This window comes from Psittacula echo, assembly GCF_963264785.1.
Source record: "Psittacula echo genome assembly, chromosome: 22".
In the NCBI taxonomy this organism is placed as follows: domain Eukaryota; kingdom Metazoa; phylum Chordata; class Aves; order Psittaciformes; family Psittacidae; genus Psittacula; species Psittacula echo.
The window spans coordinates 5658674-5677168 of record NC_137758.1 but is presented as its reverse complement, the minus strand read 5'-3'; the positions used below and the strand labels follow the sequence as shown (position 1 = coordinate 5677168).

At 49.1% G+C, this 18495-nt stretch overlaps 2 protein-coding genes across 7 annotated transcripts; both read left to right on the top strand.

The window, feature by feature from the left end:
- The first annotated feature begins 282 nt into the window (after window positions 1-282).
- On the top strand, window positions 283-10143 carry RBBP5 (RB binding protein 5, histone lysine methyltransferase complex subunit). Of its 6 annotated transcripts, none has more exons than XM_080633104.1 (14): window positions 283-520; window positions 619-644; window positions 743-915; window positions 1743-1883; window positions 2166-2328; window positions 2781-2890; window positions 3133-3252; window positions 3425-3578; window positions 3677-3748; window positions 4178-4295; window positions 4950-5019; window positions 5135-5364; window positions 5643-5720; window positions 8305-10105. In XM_080633104.1, the coding sequence occupies exons 1-14, from the start codon at window positions 502-504 to the stop codon at window positions 8331-8333; spliced, it is 1503 nt and encodes a 500-aa protein (XP_080489230.1). In that variant the 5' UTR covers window positions 283-501; the 3' UTR covers window positions 8334-10105. The 6 variants fall into 6 exon arrangements, with proteins under 6 accessions (XP_080489230.1, XP_080489228.1, XP_080489231.1 ...); XM_080633102.1 differs by having other exon boundaries at window positions 5643-5837; window positions 8308-10104; XM_080633105.1 differs by having other exon boundaries at window positions 8308-10098.
- Window positions 9714-12148, top strand: TMEM81 (transmembrane protein 81). Its single transcript, XM_080633106.1, has 2 exons — window positions 9714-9837; window positions 10998-12148. The coding sequence occupies exon 2, from the start codon at window positions 11112-11114 to the stop codon at window positions 11946-11948; it is 837 nt and encodes a 278-aa protein (XP_080489232.1). The 5' UTR covers window positions 9714-9837; window positions 10998-11111; the 3' UTR covers window positions 11949-12148.
- Window positions 12149-18495: the final 6347 nt, after the last annotated feature.

Genomic DNA, 18495 nt, shown 5'->3' with positions numbered 1-18495 from the left:
GGTTCGTCCTTCTCTTGTTATGGTATTCACACTTGAATTCGTCCTTGGACCACACACCCTCACCCGCCGCTTACTGCATGGCCGAGCCACCCGCTGTGCACTGTGCTCTGCCTCCCCCGGGGCAGTGCAGCAGGACCAGCATCCTGCTCCCTCCTCTGCTCCCAGCTTTCGCCTTTGCACTGGGATCGCCCCCGGAACCTCAGCCCCGCAGCCGCGGTGCCCGCTCGGGCCGCTCCCTGCGCAGGCGCCGGGCTGCCCGACGCGCTGCCTGAGCGCCGCCTGAGCGCTGCCGGGCGCCATCCGCCGTGCCGGGAGAGGGGTCGGTGCCGGGTGCGGTGCCCGCGGAGCGAGACGAGACGAGGCGAGGCGGGCGGTCAGGGCTGGTGGGGAAGGAGGAGAAGGGGAGCGGGGCTCTGTCAGGCGAACCGCAGGTCGGCGAGGCGCAGGCCCCCGCCGGGGTCCTTCGGCGACGGGCACGGAGGGAGCGGGACGGCGGCCGCGATGAACCTGGAGCTGCTCGGTGGGTGCGGGCCGGGGCCGCCGGGGCGGGGCGGGCCGCGGGGCCGGGGGGTGCGGGCCGGGCCCTCACTCAGGCGCTGTCTTTGCGTTTCCTTGCAGAGTCCTTCGGCCAGAACTACCCTGAGGTAAACACCCCCCCCCTTGCTCTCCCGCTGCACCGAGAGGCTCAGTGCGGCGGCGGCCTGACCCCCCCCTCGCACCCGGTGCTGCCCTGTCTCCGCAGGAGGCCGATGGGACGCTGGACTGCATCAGCATGGCCCTGACCTGCACCTTCAACCGCTGGGGCACGCTGCTCGCCGTGGGCTGCAACGACGGGCGCATCGTCATCTGGGACTTCCTGACCAGGGGCATCGCCAAGATCATCAGCGCCCACATCCACCCCGTGTGCTCCCTGTGGTGAGAGGGGGCGCGGGGCAGGGCGCTGCTGAGCTCCGGGGTTGCTCTAGTGGAAGGTGTCCCTGCCCGTGGCAGGGGTCGGAACTGGATGAGCTTTAAGGGCCCCTTCCAACCCAAACCAGGCTGGGATTCTGTGATTGAGCCCAGCGTATGCAGCCGGTATGAGCGTGTTGTGGGTAAACCCAGCTAAGGGCTATGCAGCCAAATCCCCCCATTCTGTACTAACCCTGGTGGGCTGCGGTGTGGAAAACCCCTTTGGCTGGGGTGTGGAGTACCCCCCTGGCCAGTTTGGGCAGCTGTCTTGGCTGTGCTCCCCCCGCTCAGCTTCTTGTGCCCCACATCTCTAGCAGAGCCTGGGAAACTGGAAAGTCCTTGATGAGGGTAAGCAGTGCTCATCAGCAACCAAAACATCAGTGTGTTATCAGTGCTGTTCTCAGGCTAAAGCCAAACCACAGCCACTGGGAAGAAAATTAACTCTATCCCAACTACAAGCAGGACAGAAGAGCTGTTCTTTTTGATGGAATTTACCTGTGCCTGTGTTTGCTGAGCATCAGGTGCTGATGTCCTGACACCTCCTAACACCCAGGTGTGCGAGTGGCCTAAATGCCAGCCTGCTGCGGGTAGTTTTCTTGGAAAGAAGTTGGTTATGCCTGTTAACATTTTGGCTTTTGGGTTACTTTTCACCCTAACAGAGTTATATCTGATACAAATCTATATATAAATATACGTACATATGTACGGGTCTGATCATTTGGTCTGATAACTGGAAACTGGGGAGTTTATGCATTTGAAGAGTAACTGATTCAAGTTGCCTCTTGTTCCTGCAGCTGGAGTCGAGATGGTCACAAACTGGTGAGTGCTTCCACGGATAACATCGTGTCACAGTGGGATGTGCTCTCTGGAGACTGCGACCAGAGGTTTCGATTTCCTTCACCCATCTTGAAGGTTCAGTACCACCCTCGAGACCAGTAAGTCCTGTGAGAAAGGGCTTGAATGCTCTGCTTTTGGTAGAGCTAATGATGATTACAATGTTTTTCCTGTAGTTTGCAAAGGGATTTTTTCCATATTTAATAGAGGGTTTTGGTGTTATCGACTCATGATTTGTTGTGGCTCTTTTTATTATGCAAGTGGCAGGATGGGAAGAGAGTAAACATGGGAATGGTCCTTGGAAGTCCTTGGGCAGAAATGTCTCTTTTGTTTTGGTGTATTCCAGAGAAGAAACTCCTAACCCTTCTTTTCCTGCTCTGCAGAAACAGGGTTTTGGTTTGTCCCATGAAGTCGGCACCGGTGATGCTGACGCTGTCAGACTCCAAACATGTTGTCCTACCTGTGGATGATGACTCTGATCTCAATGTCGTGGCCTCCTTTGACAGGCGAGGGGAATACATTTACACAGGCAATGCCAAGGGGAAGGTGGGTCTCCAGCAGGTGGCACTGGATGCCATAGCTTTGATTAAGTCCTGTCTTTAGCAAGATGCTTCGTGTTTCTGGGTTGCATTCTTTGTTTTAGTACCCAAATAAAGCTTCCCGAATGTCTCTTGAGCGATTGATCCTGCGTTGATACAATCTTATGAGTAACATCATGCTTTACCTTTGAAGATCTCTAGGCTATAATCTGTACCTCAGGCCTTTATGTTGCTTTTGACCGTATTTGTTGGATCATTTTCCAGTGTAGATAAAGCAATGCTTAATGTTGCAGAACTGTCGCAGAAACCGTAGTACAGCTACAGGTGCAGAATCCCAACTATTCCTGTGTAGATTGCTGAGGCTTCTGTTGTCAGGGTTAGTAGCTGATGGAAGAGGTAGCAAAAGGGGATTGAATTATAATGATGACACCGAGTGCCTCCTGTTTCCTTCATCTGCAGATTTTGGTCTTAAAAACAGAAACTCAGGATCTTGTTGCTTCCTTCAGAGTGACAACTGGAACCAGCAACACCACAGCTATTAAATCGATTGAGTTTGCTCGTAAGGGAAGGTGAGCTACTTCATCTACCAAGTGGTAGCTTTAAAGATGAATTGACAGCTACGGGGTAGATTGACTCAGCGTATGAGGTCTTGTTTTAAACCATCACCCCTTGTCCTATCACTACAATCCCTGATGAAGAGTCCCTCTCCAGCATCCCTGTAGCCCTTTAGATATTGGAAGGCTGCATAATCTGGTTCTTTCTATTTCTCAGTCTATTAATGTGATGCGTGTTCTGTGCCCTCCTTTTACAGCTGTTTTTTGATAAACACAGCTGACCGGATAATCAGGGTGTACGATGGCCGTGAAATTCTCACTTGTGGACGAGATGGGGAGCCTGAACCCATGCAGAAGCTGCAGGATTTAGTGAACAGGTAAGAGGCAGCAGGGTGGCTGGTCAGCCTCACTGGCAGAGGTGAGGTTTGTGAGCTCAGCACCAATGGAAGAAGACAAGATCCCAGTCTCAAGAACAAACCCACGCTGCAGTCCTCCAGCCTCCCTGCTCTGCTTGTCTCTCTCAACCTGTGTTGCTGTCTTTGCCTGCAGGACACCGTGGAAGAAGTGCTGTTTCTCTGGTGATGGTGAATATATAGTGGCAGGGTCAGCACGACAGCATGCCCTGTACATCTGGGAGAAGAGCATTGGAAACCTGGTGAAAATCCTGCATGGGACCAGAGGGGAGCTGCTCTTGGATGTAGCAGTAAGAAAACTGACTGCATTTCTTGTGACTTTGAAAACTAAGCTTTCTTAATTCAAATTAGTTAAATTCCTGCTCTTTTCTCTTTCTAATAAATCCAGTGGCATCCTGTCCGACCCATCATAGCTTCTATTTCGAGTGGTGTTGTCTCAATATGGGCTCAGAATCAAGTGGTAAGTGTTTTAGATAGTTTCCTTAAGAGGATTCCCAAACCTAACCTGCAGTATTAAGCATAATCCAGTATTTATGGTATGCTCCATCCCTGGCAGCGTTCAAGGCCAGACTGGACAGAGCCTTGGGTGACATGGTCTAGTGTGAGGTGTCCCTGCCCATGGCAGGTGGTTGGAACTGGATGATCTTAAGGCCCTTTTCAGCCCTAACTGTTCTGTGATTCTATGATTACAATGTTGTATTTTCAGTAAGAACTAACTTGTGCACTTCCTAATTTACTGTGTGACTGTGGACCTGAATGAAGCTTGACTTTAGTGTGAGCTTGTGTGTGGCTTGGGGGATTTTAATGCAGAATGAGACTGTAATTGTGTCCTCACTCCAGTTGTTGTTCCTTTGCATAAGGTAAAAATCACTTTGACTTTGTGGTTTAGGAAAACTGGAGTGCCTTTGCGCCTGACTTCAAAGAGCTGGATGAAAACGTGGAATATGAAGAGAGAGAGTCAGAGTTTGACATTGAGGATGAAGATAAGAGTGAACCAGAGCAGACAGGTACTGTGTGAACTGTGGTTTTAGTCTAATTACATATCCATACCAGAAATGAAAACTGCTGCTCACAGTGGTATAGGTGGGTGTAAATGACAAAACAGGAGTGGGTAAATGAAGATACGTGAACTAACACAATCAATATGATTCAAGGCCGGGTTGGATGGGGCTTGGAGCAACTTGGTCTCGTGGAAGGTGTCCCTGCCTGTGGCAGGGGGTTGGAACTGGATGAGCTTTAAGGTCCTTTCCAACCCATCCCATGATTCTATGATCTTTCTAGAATTTCCTTCCCTCTTCAGTAGGTGTTTAACAGCAGAAAACAGTAGCAAATAGACACGGGTGGTTGTCCAGGCCTCCTCAGCAGGAGCAGTGCTGAATTGGAAGCGATGGCCACACAACCTGGCCACTTGGTGGTGCCAGAAAACTGTGTCCTGTGCCAGCCTGCCTCTAACTATGGACAGAGAGAAGGATTATTCCCGGCACACCATAGAGCTTTCCTCGCTACCAGGCTCTGCAGCACTTCTCCTGGTTAGATGAACTGCTGTTTGGCAGTTCCTAATATTCAAGTGTAGTGTTGGTTTGTGGGTATTAAGCATTCTTTCCCTGAAATTTGGTCTTTTCCTTACTGTCTTGAGTTCACCTTTTTGCCCTGGTTCTCAGGTGCTGATGCTGCAGAAGATGAAGAAGTGGATGTCACGAGTGTGGATCCCATTGCTGCCTTCTGTAGCAGGTGAAAGAATCTTGTGTTTAAAGTATGAATACAGAATCTATCACCAGTATTCCCTGTCTAATATGTTCTAATAACCCCTAGTTTTAAAATGAAAGCAAGCATTTTTCTTTCACAGTGATGAGGAGCTGGAGGACTCCAAGGCTCTGCTTTACTTACCCATTGCTCCTGAAGTTGAAGATCCAGAAGAAAACCCCTATGGGCCTCCACCAGATGCAGTTCAGAGCTCTTTAACTGATGAGGGAATAGGCTCTGAGAAGAAGAGGCAGTGCTCCTCTGATGGACCCCAGGCACCAAAGAAGAAGCCCAAAACCACCAACATTGAACTACAAGGAGTACCTAATGATGGTGTGTAGTAGCTGCAATTGTTTTGGTGCTTGTTCTGCCTGTGAGATGGCTTTTAGCTTTGCCTTTAGCCTTCTCTGAAGAGCAGAAGTTCAGAAGGCCACTCTTTACTTTGAAGTCGCTTCTTATAACACCTACGAATAGCCAGCCACTCTTGCTGGCATTTTGCAAGCTAGGGAGAAGTAAGATGTCCTGATACTGTTAGTTTTTAATGCTGTTTGTATCTGATGCTGTACGTGCTGAGGTTTAATCCGCTTTGGTGCCACTTTGTCTTTCCACAGAAGTCCATCCGCTGCTGGGTGTGAAGGGAGATGGTAAATCCAAGAAGAAGCAAGCAGGCAGGCCTAAAGGATCAAAAGGTAAAGACAAAGATTCTCCATTTAAACCGAAACTCTACAAAGGGGACAGAGGTGCTTTACCTCTGGAAGGAGCAGCGAAGGGTAAAGTGCAGGCGGAGCTGGGACAGCCTTTGACAGGTAAGGAACCCAGCGGGAGCGTCGTTGCCTTGCTTGGTGGCCTTGCTTTGTACAGACCCTGACTTAATATAGTCCTAGTTTTATCTTCCCAAATGGCACTTGCTTACTGAATGTTCAGCTGCTGTCAAGGAGAGGCAAAATTTTACAGCACTATTATGGTCTATAGACCGTAGGTTGAGTACTATTGCAAAGGCAAAACATCTTTTGATATCTTTTTGATAACTTCTGTCAGTTCTTCCATAAACAGTAACAGGGTTTGGTTTTGGTGGGTCGATGTTGAGGGGGGAAAAATATGAATAGTGAAGGATTCTGAAGCTGAAGCTGACATTTTGTGCCATTGGTACTAGGCAAAACGATGAAGATCAGCAGAGTTCTGTAAGCAGAAGTAGGAAATGGAGCATTGGTAATGGTCTGTTTGGTGAATGAGCCCTGAGAGGAAATCCAGGAGCTGAATTTTCTTTTCCAAACTACACAGCAGCCGTATTTAAATTCCAGGCAGTGCAGTTGCTGTCAATGAGGGTAGGTCTCGGTAGACTTTAATCCTTTTTCCCTCTGGTCATACTTTGTTGGTTGTGTACTGAACCAGGACTGTTGCAGTCACGTTTGTGGGGGCCCAGGCTTAGTCTCTCTGAGACTGAGCGTTTCCCCTCAGTCTCCTTTGCTACTTCAGCTTCTTCACTGGGAAAAGTCCATGTAAGCTCAGTGAAGAAAGCACATGTTTGGATGAAGTGATGTGGATTCCATAGTTTATTGCTTTTTGAGTTTATTTAGTAAGTCAGGATTGACACGTAGACAGTTTCAGTGGCGCTGCTATATCAAATTTTGCATTTCCTTGAACTCAGCAGCTGCTGCTGTGGATTTTAGACTGTACAGAAGTGATTTTATTCCCCCTCTTCCTTCCCTCACTGCTGGTCCTACGCTACCCACCTTGCTCATTGTCCTTCCTGCTCAGCTCCTGTCCCATTGCTTGTACTAGTACTGACAATTGCTGTTTGCAGAAAAGGGAGGGGATGAAAGCAACTTAATCTGTGAAGTGTGATAGTAAAGGAATTACCTGGATTGTGGGGTTCTCAGGTGTCTTTGCTGGCATCTGTGACACATCCTGACTGCTCTGTTGTACATTGCTGGATGGATAAGCCCGGTTTGAGGACCAAATGATTACAACTGTTACATACCCTTGCAAAGCCGTATGTGGGAGGATTTTGGTGTGGTTTTGCTTGTAGTGCTACCATGGAGTTGTTATGATAGAGTCTGACTTGCTACAAAAGTCAAGAGTGGAACTTTACTGCTACTGAATTTGGGATGTGCATATCCAGGCCAGGCCAGTGAGCTTTAGGGTTTGGGCTCTGTAAAATGGAAGTTTTCTCATGAACAAATGCATTTAAACTCTTGTTCCCCCCTTCACCAGTCTAGAGGAGATGGTGGAGCTTTCTAAAATAGACTTACAGCCTTTGTTGACTGGAAGCACTCGAAGGTGGTTTTCCATGGTGCAGTTCTTTGGCTTGATTGGGATATAGGCCAAGAATCAAAATGATGGACATTTGTCTCTCATTAGGACCTGTTGTTGTGCTTCCTTCTACACTTAAGAGGATTTCATAGATCCATGCAGTAGATCTCAGTAGTCAGTGTTGGAGGTGTCTCTGTAAGCCATGTTGTGAGAAGAAGAAATCGGCCACTAAAGGAACTGTTGCTTGGATCTTTCCAAACTCACAGTAGACTTGTAGTCCATGAATCTCATGTCTGTCTTCCTTTATTCCCTTTATGCCTTGCACTTACAAGTCCTCTTTTGGGCAGCCGGTTTTTCTTGGTTCCACCACGTGCAGATGCACACTTCCACATTGAAATGGCCACCTGGGATCCTGGAGCCTTTCCTGTCTCTCATGCATGGAGCTGTTAGTTTTGCTAGTTCCTTGTGCTGTTGCTTTCTGAAGTAACTAATCAGCTACTAAAACAGTCACACAAAGGCATTTCTGCTCTCCTGTGCCCTAATACAGTGTCTTGCTGCAAGCTGCGTGGCTGGGATGTGGAGCTTGGCAACTGGTGCATCTGTGTCACTGTGCTGTGCAGTCTGGAATGCCTTCTTCAAGCTGCTGTGTCAAAATTGGGCTTCAAACAGACTGAGAAGCTTGATCCATTTTGTAGCTTTGGAATAAAATCTTACGATTTGAGTTAAGCCAAGCTTAGGTGAGGCTTGTTTTCCGTTGAGCTTTTGCTCTCAGGTTTTGGGATTGTTTGACACCAGGTAAGTTGCTTTGCAGCTTTGTGGAGTAAAAGCTCAGGAGTTTCTCAGCCGCCTTGTCGTAGACACTACCTTGTCGGTTGTATCTCACTAGACTGAAAAGAATGGCTTTCGCTAGGAAATCTTGTTCTCCTTTCTCTGGAAATGCTGAATTTGGTGGTCTCTGGCTTTTGGGAACATCTGTTGGAGGCTGGTTGCTTACTTTTGACCTGTCTCTGATCTCTTTAGCAGGTGGTGCAATCTCAGAATTGTTATGAAGACACTCTCCTTTAGCTTCCTGTATTCTTTCCTATTTTGGCACCATGTGGAAACTAGATGAAATGCTCAGTCAGAGTGGACTGATTAATACAGCAGACTGATTGCTCATGGATTCAGGGAGTGACTTTCGTATGAAGTGACTGTGGAAGAGGAAGCAGCTTCATTCCTCCTTACCTGCCTCTGCATGGAACAGTGTAAGATGCTAACTCTCAGGTCATGTGATTTGCAAAGAGACTCGTTGGACTGCCTTTGTGGTGACATATAGAACTGTGTCTGAAGTGAGCTGGAAGGGACCTCCAGAGCTTATCCCCATTGTCTTTTAAATCCCCTTTTTTTGTATTCCTGGATTGAAGAATACCCAAAGTGTGCATTTTTATTCCTGGTGACTGTATCCTGCAAACATCCCTTTCTCTGCTGTTAAGTTTCATTTCAGTGAGTTGTGACTCCTTCCACGCCAGCTTCATCACCTTCCCAGCTTTTTAGGTAGCTTGCTGTGATGTCTTCTGTGCTGAGACTCCTGCTGATTATGTGCAGGTGGACAGAGATCTAAGGTGAAGAATCAAGATACCCTCTGAAGTCTGCAAAGAATGAAGCTTCATATTGTGAATAGCTCCGACATGAAGGATGACCGTGCTTATGGGAGAAAGGAGCTCTAGATAAAATTCTCAGCTGTTATGCTCTCTTTTAACCCATGATATGAAAAGCTGTGTTGGCAGTTTCTGTCCTAGCAGAAGTGGTTTTATTCTGTCCCTTTCCTGTGCAGTGCCCTACCAGGAGCAACTGGTTTCCTCCTTAGCTGATAGGAACTGGCAGATAGAGAAAAACCAGAACCCCACCTCTGGATCAAGAATGGAAGATGAATGCTAACAGCTCACTCCCAGCCATGCTTTAACCGTTTCCTCCTTAAAGATGGTTGGAATATTTTCCTTGTGGGAATGGAAAGAGACACTTTATCCAATACCGACAGCTTGAGAGCTCTGTACCAGGCCGACTGTCTGTTAAAAGATTTTCATTCCTAATGCCCTTTGCTTTATAGACTTTTATAGTTCCTCTGCAATTACTTAACAGTTTTCCCCCAGCTGTAATTATTGAGCTCATCATTGTGTATTGGAATTGTCAAAGCATCCTGCAGACGGGAAAACCCGACAAGAGGAGTCGTGAAGAGATCTCTTCGGTTGCAGTTGGAAGCGTGCAGCAGTTGCATGGGATGAAGTATGGGAAGAGAGGAGACACTTTAAATCAGGAGGGTTTTTGAAACTGCTGGTTTCATTTCTGGCTTCAGTGCAGTGGCTGCTTCATGTGATGAAATCCATGTGTACAGTAGGAGTTTTCTTTGTTCTTTCTGCTTGTAGGATGTCTTGCATCTCCCCTGGAATACTGTTATGTCAAATCCACCCTAGTGTGGCGTGGCTGACCCCTCAAGCTTTAAAAGATGCACAGGCAGTGGCTCTTCAGGTTGTCCTAAAGCATATGATTTGCCACAGACTCCAGCCTCTGTTTCTGGTAAACCTTTGCTGTACAGTGTATATGTCCTTGGTTTCTTTTCTCCCATCTCCTATTTTATTTTCTAGTATCTGTAGTTTTGTACAATATTTGACAGATACTGGCTTGATGGTAGTCTGCAGCAGTGATGGTAGGTTTTGTGGTTGTAAATAAAGAGGTATGTTTCCTTTCCTAAAGTCAATGGCTAAGTCTTGGCTTCTCCATACAACCCTGATTGTGTATATGGGGACAGTGGTTAGGAATAACAGCACAGCTCTGGTGTGAACACACTGTGCCTTCACCACAGCTGCTGTGTTCCTTTGGGGGACACCTGAGCACTACGGGGGTTACACTGGGATGTCTCATCCTCAGTTTGCTGCAGTGGCAGCAGAGGAGTGGTTTCTGTTTGACACACGCATCACTTGAGCATGGGGCTTTGGGGTCGGTGGCTGTATGTGGCACAGGGCTCGGCCTCGCAGCTCCTCTGAGTGATGCCATGGGGCTGGTGCCGGTGAATCCCTTCTGAGTCAGGCAGTTGATGTCAGGAGCCTTTCATGTTGAGCCCTCATCTCAGGGGACTCCCTTTGGCTTCCGAGGGAGGGGAGTTCTTTGGGGCCACATTCTGCCCCAGAGCTGTGACATCAGCACTGTTCCCTTGGGAACGGGGAGATGGGGCTGCACTGAGCCCCACACGGCCAGGATAAAATACTGCTCAGGTTGGCTTCCATTTTCAGCGCTGTAAGATAGCCGGAGGTTGCAAGGTTGGTTTTGTGATCTTGGTCACGTGGGGAGTGCTTTAGGATTGGGGATATGTGTATGTAATCCAGAACTATGCAGATGCTGTGTAAGGATTCAGGTTTTCCTCATGCCCCAACAGCATTTTAGGTGTTCCAGGGGTGATTATTTGTATTGCAGTATAGTTTGGTGGGAAAGTTAAATTGGAACAATACTTTACAGTGGGAATAGACTCACAGAATGGTTTGGGTTGGAAGGGACCTTCAAGATCATCTAAAATAGTCTGTAAAAGCCTTGCAGAGAAGGGAGGATTTCATCTTTAAGTTGTCAACTATATCCAAATGGCTGGAATGTGGTGGATTAAAACATCCTGCTGCCCTGTTCCCACAGCTGGCACTCATGATTCACATTCTGACCAATGCAGTAATGTGTTGCATCTCTTTCAGCGGTGTTGTGTTGAAATCCTGTCTTGTTGGAGGATTTTTCCTAATGGAAGGATTAGGTCTTGAAGGTGATGCTGGCGGCATTTCAGAACTACCAAGTTTGAAGATGTCCCAGGAATGACTGTGGTGACCCATCTGATTGATAACTCCACCATGGCGCCCCGGGGGAGCAGCCACATCCTTGGGCTGCTCCTTTGTGCTTTCCATGTGCCTTCGGTGGCTTCCTTTGCAGGAGTTACCATCCCCGCAGAGCTGAAGTCAGTCGTGGCCCCGGTCGTGGTGAACACCACGCTGTGCAGCGTCACCTGCGGGCTGGGCTTCAAGCTAGAGGAGCTGTGCGAGGTCGGCCCGGCCGGCGAGAGGCAGAACTGCACCGTGCGCCGCACCGCCTGCCTCACCAGCTGGTTCTGTGGCTTGCTCCACTTCACCCTCCCCGTGGGCCAACCCTTCCAGCTGAGCTGCCTGACCTCGGACATCGTGGGCAATGGGAGCCAAGCCTACAGCTATATGTGGAGGTTTGCCCCAGGCCTCATCACCACAAGGGACGTCTTGTTCAGACCTTTCAGAAACCCCAGGCCTGTGGTCAGGTTTTCCCCTACCAAGGAGTCGGATGCAGGGACTTACCGATGCGAAGTGCAGGTGGTAAAGACATTGAAAGTGGTCAAGAGGATCTACTTTGCAATCAGAGTGATCCACAAGGACCTGCTGGATCTGAACTTCCAAAAATTCCTGACTTGGGAACAGAAGTTAGCAGCAAGCAAGGTGGAAGAGAACCTAGAAACTGGCGTCTATGAAGTGCAAGAAGAGGAGCCCTTTTGGAAAGGAGAATTGTTTTATCAGTGCTTGGTAGGAATTGGCAGTGGGGTGGCAGGGGGTATCTTGCTGAGCATGGTGCTCCACTGCTTGCAGAGGGTTTGGAGAGGGAGAGCTGCAGAGCAGCGAGCTGAGATTTAATGTCACTTCTTGTCTGTCTCTTTCTTGATGCGGTGTTTCGTGGGGGTGGTTGTGGGGTTTCTGGCTGACACAGTTTATTCCCAGATACTTTCTGAAGCTTCAAAGTAATTTAGTACATGAACATAGAACCAGAGCTTGAGTCTTAATGGAGTGGTGCAGAGAGAGCTCCAGATGGAGCAAGACGGTTTGCCTCTCCATTGTGTGAAAGGATGGGCTGGAATGGTCCAGACAGGAGTTACAGGACACTGAGCCACAGAAAACTGCCCGTTGCCTTGCTGTGTTCCTCTAACAGGCCTTTTATTTTACTTCTATGTGTTCAGGGGGGTTTATTTAGCTAATAACTTGTGATCTTTATTCCTTACTCTTCTGCCTTGCTGAGAGCTCTGGTGCCAGGAGCTGACACAGATTGCTCTGTGGTAGATGGTGTTTCTCCAGCAAGAGGTGCTTTTGAGGTAGCATTCCAAACCCACTTCCCTGGCTCTCTGGTGTCCTTTCCGCAGCTCAAAGTAGATCTCCAAGGTCTCAGTAGCTGTGGAGCAGTGTGGGGACAAGCAGTGGGTGCCTGATTCCTTAGGAGGGATTTATCTCCTTCCACTAGAGCCGGGAAAAGTACCTTCAAGCAATAGCTTGGAGCTTGCCCTGCTCCTTTGTAGTGGAGAAGAGCGAGGCAGGGAGCACTGGGGAGCACAAGCAAATCTGCTGCTTAGGAACGTAACAGGGTGCTTTTAATCATAACTCAGAGCTGAGCTCATTCCTAAGGGGGAGGAAGGGAGGTGCTCAGTGGGCTGCAGAGCTTTCATTTTGCCTGGTTAATAAGTATAAACCACGCAGCATCTCCATAGGCAGTATTGTTTCCCCCTTTGTAGCAGAATTCACAGAGGGACCTATTAGGTGCCTTCTCTTTCTACTTTGCCTCTTATTTTACTGCCAACAACTGTATTTACTAAGACTATTTCCTTTTTTCTTCCCCTGTGAACTAAAGAACAGAAATGCACAGCACAAAATATTATAGATGGAAGCATGCTATTCCTTTCTCTTTTTGCCAGAACAACAAAAAAGATGCTTTAATATGGCAAGAGTTGGATGTGGAGGTAAATACCTGATTTGATTCATCCTATACAGAAAATCAGGCTGAAATAGGAAGCAAAGTCTTTGTGTACAGGAGGTAGGAAGTGTATCGGATCAGTGGGCTGTGGACCTTCTTTAGCTGTATCCAAATGGAGGAGCAAGCCTGTCATCAGGCTTCAGTTCCTGGTGCGTACTTGCATGAGCTCGCTCTTTCCATGGGGAGACATTAATGGGCACAAGAACCAGAAGTTTGGAACCTGACATTCGGCAGTGCCAGGAGATGCCTTTGGGAAGATGTGCTACCCCTTCCTGATGCCTGGGGCCACCCTTTGGGGAAGGGACTTCCCACACACCAGATCTACAGAGCTCTTTTTGCCCCCTGAACATGAGGAGATGGGTGATAGAATTGGTGAATGTGATGCTCGGCACAGGGGAGAGGAAGCTGCTGCCTGCTCTCCTGTCTGTTGTGCTTGGTGGGATGAGACCTGGGCTGCTTTGGGGCAGGCTGCTGAAGAACTCCCTGAATAGCAGGAGCAGTCATGCTTGGACTGGGAGGTAATGGCTAAAATCAACAGAGAGAAGCTGCCCCATCTGGAAGAGCCTCTCTGCTCTTTGTCATGGAAATGACATTGCATCCTGTGGGCAGCTGTGCTTCAGACACACAGAAAGATGATATGAAGGCTCCAGGAGGTCAGAGTGGGAGCCAGCAGGGTCCTTCATCTTACTGTGTCCTCTTTGTTCTTCTGAGGGGACCCAGATGCCCACAGCAGGAAACATTAATACATATTTTAATACTTATTTCAAGCTGGATAATAACACTTATTTTTAATGCTTATTCTAAGAGGTGGGTTTGTGATGGCCAGTGCAGCTTCAGCTGTCAGAAAGGATGGATCTGGGCTTCTTCTTGGCATCATGGCTGTTTGAAATGACACTTTCCTGATGTGCTTTTTGAGGTTTGGCTGGTGTCTGGATTAGCTTGGGGTGGAGGAGAAGGAAGAGAGAGCAGACTGAGCTGGGGGGAAGGAAGGACACAAAAAGGGAATAGGGGAGGTGGGATGTACAGGGGCTCAGTGAAGGCTGAAGCAAGGACTCCTCATAACAGTGTTCACTCCCCATCCATACGTTTCGTGCTGTCTCTTCCTGTAATATCCATGTTTTCTTAGCCCCTGTTCCTGTTCTGCCCAACAAAGCTGACTCAATTACAGGACAAAAAGTGTCTTTTTCTGCTCTGCATTGGTAATATGGTGCCTGAACCACTTCCCAGCCCAGTTTGTCTGCCTGACCTGAGGTAAGGCTGCAGCATCCACACACACCAACCCTGCTGCCGCCTGGTCCCAGCTGGACGCTGCTTCTTGGGACAAACTTGTGCTAAATCAGTATTAGGAAGCAATTAGCATTGTACAAACTAAAGGCAGACAGATTGTGTGAGGGAGGAAGTCAATTTGCTAATGGCATTAGCGCTTGGAAGGGAGAAGGGAATAACAGAATGGGGAGGCACCGGCAGCTTTTCAATTGCTGTCAGCTACGGAAGCTTATCTAAATGGAATAACTGGATTGCCTTAACTGCTGGAACTTGAGTGGCAGCAAAGAGGAAAACAAACCCCTGTAAGCTTCTGTGGCACTGAGATGGGGCTGTCTGACTCCTCCATCCTTGCACATGGACCTGTGCTCATTCCTTTACCTGGTCCTCCAGCCCTCGCCGCAGCTCCGTGGCCTCCTCTGGGCTCGCTGCAGTGCTGATGCTGTGCAGCTCGGTGTGCACCCCATGGTCAAGCTCAGCGTTTGTTTCTTCTAGGGGCTGCAGGAAAGTGAATGCATCCAGGATGGGCGGTCTGAGGGTGAGGTTCCCCATGACCCCAGTACTGCTGAGCCCAGTTTCTCATCTCCTCACTCACCAGTGGAGAGCCTCAGGCCTGTTGCACTTAGGGTTGCTCTGGCTGATCTCCTGACATCCTTCCCAAAGACAGAAGGAAGCCAGTAGATACTTAAGGCCAGCCAGAATGAGCGTGCTGGATGAATCTGACATCACGTAGACGAGGTGATTTCATGCAGCACTTGCTGCTGGGAAGGGAGTTCTTTTCTCTAATGGAAGTGAACCTTTGCAAATCGGCTCGCTTGTGGCCGATCTATTGGATATCTTCTCTGGAAGGTTTCCAGGCTTGGTTTAAAGGCTGTGACTGATGAGGAAGCTCTTTGGCAAGCTGCTCCAACAATCACTTACACCTTTAGCTAATCAGGTGCATGAAATCTTTGACTTTCAGTTTTCTAGCATGGCTTCCCAGCCATTGGAATCCCAGAGGGAGCACATTACATTAACATCTCCAACCTCAATGCTTGTGATTCCTTACTCCAGGGACAGTCTCTCTCTTCTGGATAATTATCATTGTCAGGGGATAGAATTTGAGTTTAGCGTCTCTTCATTGACTTGGCTTTGACTGAGGGGTCCAGCTCAGTGCAGTGGGGCATCACTGGGCTCCTCGACAGGATTAGTACGTGTGGTACTACTTGCATTAAAACCCAACAGAAGTACTCCAGGCTCTCGTAGCTGTCTAAAGCCTCTGGATACCTTTATTTATGAGCTGCGTGCTACTGGAGCCAATAAATACCCATCATTACAGTAAGTACAGTCTGCTTACATCTGGTTTTCTTACAAATATAGTGTACAACAAAGTTACTGCCCCGTTGGTGTGGAGTGGGCGAAGCTGGCGTAAAATACTCGCAGCAGAGGGTGTCCGTGGCGCAGGCTTAGAGCAGATGGGATTTAGACCCCTCAGGCAGTAGCTGAATGTGATTGCTGTTATCCAACTGCTTCCTTGGGCACATATATAAGTGTCTCCAGGGCACGAGAGTTCACCTGGGGCCTGATTCAAACTGCTCCAGCTGCGAGCTGAATTTAGCCCAGACAGCCTCAACCCAGAAGCTCCATCTGCAGTTTGCAAGTTCGGTCGTGTCAGGTAGAAGATTATTTGAAGGCTAAATCAGAGCTGTGAAGCTTCTGTCTTGTGGGAGGCTCCAAACACTCCACTTTGGTGCCGTACTCCTCACAGCACCCTTGTCGAGCTGGTTTCTACTCCAGGCGAGTAGGATGGAACCCCATGAACTGAGGTGCTGCGAGCAAACCCCCACCACTCAGCTCATCCCTGTAAGTCAATCTCTACAGCAGACACTCAGCAATTAAATGCAGGGGATTCTTAATGAGACAGGAAACTCGTTTGCAACTCAATGCAGTGGTGCCAAGCCAGAAAGCTCGGTGGAGATGGTGAGATCTGTTTCTCTCCCCTGGCTCTAAACACCTTTTAACCCCTGTGCTGCATTTTAGGAAGCTCTGGCTTTACAGAGGGCTTCTTCCACATCTCTTTCTCCTGTTGGTGCCTCTGGCTAGGCTTCATATGTAGGGCTTTTATATATAGGGACCCCTTGAAGGGAATTAGCTGTGTCCATGGGCACAGCAGCCCTTGGGAGAGCAGCAAGTCCTGTATCAGACTTCATCAGCATGAGGGTTTCTGTTGTGGTCCCCGCCACAGAGTGTGGGCAGGGGTGGACCTGGGGCACCTCCAGCACCTGCAGCTCCATTTGATGGAGGCTCTTTGCTTGTTTGACCTGGCTGCTTTGGTTTGGTCCTCTCCTGAGCTGTGCCTGTGCTGCTGCAGTGGCATCATCCAGCCGCGCTCCGGAGCTCCACAGGTCCTCTTAGTTTATGCCTCCTGAACACTGTCGTTATGGCTGCTGCTGGTGCTGCATATTGATCAGGTAAGCCTTGCCCAAGCCCTCATTTCCTTTGCTTTTGAGCTAACATTGGGTTTTCCTTTCATCCCATCTTTCGGGGGGGAAAGGCTGAGGCCCAGTGAGGTGGAGGCTGAGTGAAGCACAGGGAATATTTGCAAATGAAGCTTCCAAACATCAGTAAAAACATCTTAACATCTTCGCGAACATAAATAATACAAAGAGGTGTAGCTATGGTCCTGATGGACAGGGGAGCTCATGGGGAGCTGTGGAGGGACCTGGAGGAGCTCAGGCCAGGCGCTGGGGTGATGGTCCCTGCCTTCACTGCCTGCCTCAGCCATGCACCAGCATGGAGCTCTTGGCTTCTTTTTCCCACTGTATCCCAATGGCTACAAGGGGGCAGGGAGGTCCCCTGGTGAGGGATGTTTAGGCTCAGTCATTACGTTTATTTCCCTGTGTCTGCTTCTCTTGTTTGCTCAACACACCGGGGCCTCCTGTCTGCATCCCCTGCTGTGAACCTAACCCCATTTACCTTCTGGTGGGCCAGATGCTAAAAACACTGTGATGGGATACTGGGGATCTATACCATGGGCAGGACTCTGAGAGGCCAGGATTTGTGTCATCTCTCAAATGCTCCCTAAGGCACAGTACTTTTAAAATCATGGAATCAGGGAATGGTTTGGGATGGAAGAGATGTTAAAGCTCATCCAGTTCCATGGGCAGGGACCCCTTCCACTGGAGCAGCTTGCTCCAAGCCCCTGTGTCCAACCTGGCCTTGAACACTGCCAGGGATGGGGCAGCCACAGCTTCTCTGGGTACCCTGGGCCAGTGTCTCCATCCTCATGAACTGACCGGGAAGGGCAGGGATTGGTACCTACAACCCGTGTGTGAGTGCTCTGCCATGCGCAGCCCTGCCTGTGTCAGGTGGTGCTGGAGCTGAGCTCGCTCGGGCCATCGGTGTTACCCACTGGGAAGGAGGAAGGAGGCAGGTGAAGGGATGCCCTTGCGATCTGACCAGGGAGCAACATAAATCAGCTTCTCATTGACTTTGCTCGGTTGCTTTACCAGGAGACAGATTTGAATATGCAACCTCTATTCCAAACCATTTTAGTTAATGGGCAGCTCCCCCTGTGCTGCTCTGGGGTATCAGCCCTCCCATTCACGTGAGCCGTGCGAGCCTTGGAGCTGGAATTCTTGCCTGGATCTCAAGCTTGCAGTCCCAGGTGGAGGCTGGCATTGTGGCTGGAGGGAGACGAAGCTGAGCCCAGGTTGAACTTTGTTGCCCCAGGGCTGGCTCCTCAGTCTCCAGCTCTGGTTTACCTTCTCTGATACTCCTTTAATTCCTCCTTTAAGACCCTCGCTCTAAGGAAATGGGAGATGCTGACACCTCCATCAGGAGGCAGGACTGCCCCTCGGAATTAGCCGATGCTAAAGAAGTGTCTCCTTTTCCCTTATGCCTTCTCCTCCCTCCCAAGAACTAAAGAAAGAGGCAAACAGTGTAAGAAAACCACCCCAAAGCACATGGGCCATGGATAACATTGAACGTTGCACCTCACAGCAGAACAGTTCATACAACCAAGAGGCTGGGCTTGCAAGTTAACACCGGGGTTGTCAAAAAGGCTTTTCGCCATCTGAACTCCGTGTTCTTCAGGATGGGGCAGAGATCAATCCCTCTCGTGGCTTTGTCTCCTTGGGCTGTGTATTGTGAGTGGGGAAAGCAGAATCCTGTCCCATGATCCGTTAGAGATGGCTGTGA

Coding starts and splice junctions, on each gene's coding strand:
- TMEM81 (XM_080633106.1), top strand. CDS start 11,112: ATGACTGTGGTGACCCATCTGATTGATAACTCCACCATGGCGCCCCGG.
- RBBP5 (XM_080633100.1), top strand. Junction 2,329..2,780: donor CAGGCAATGCCAAGGGGAAG/GTGGGTCTCCAG, acceptor CTTCATCTGCAG/ATTTTGGTCTTAAAAACAGA. Junction 5,365..5,642: donor ACAAGGAGTACCTAATGATG/GTGTGTAGTAGC, acceptor GTCTTTCCACAG/AAGTCCATCCGCTGCTGGGT.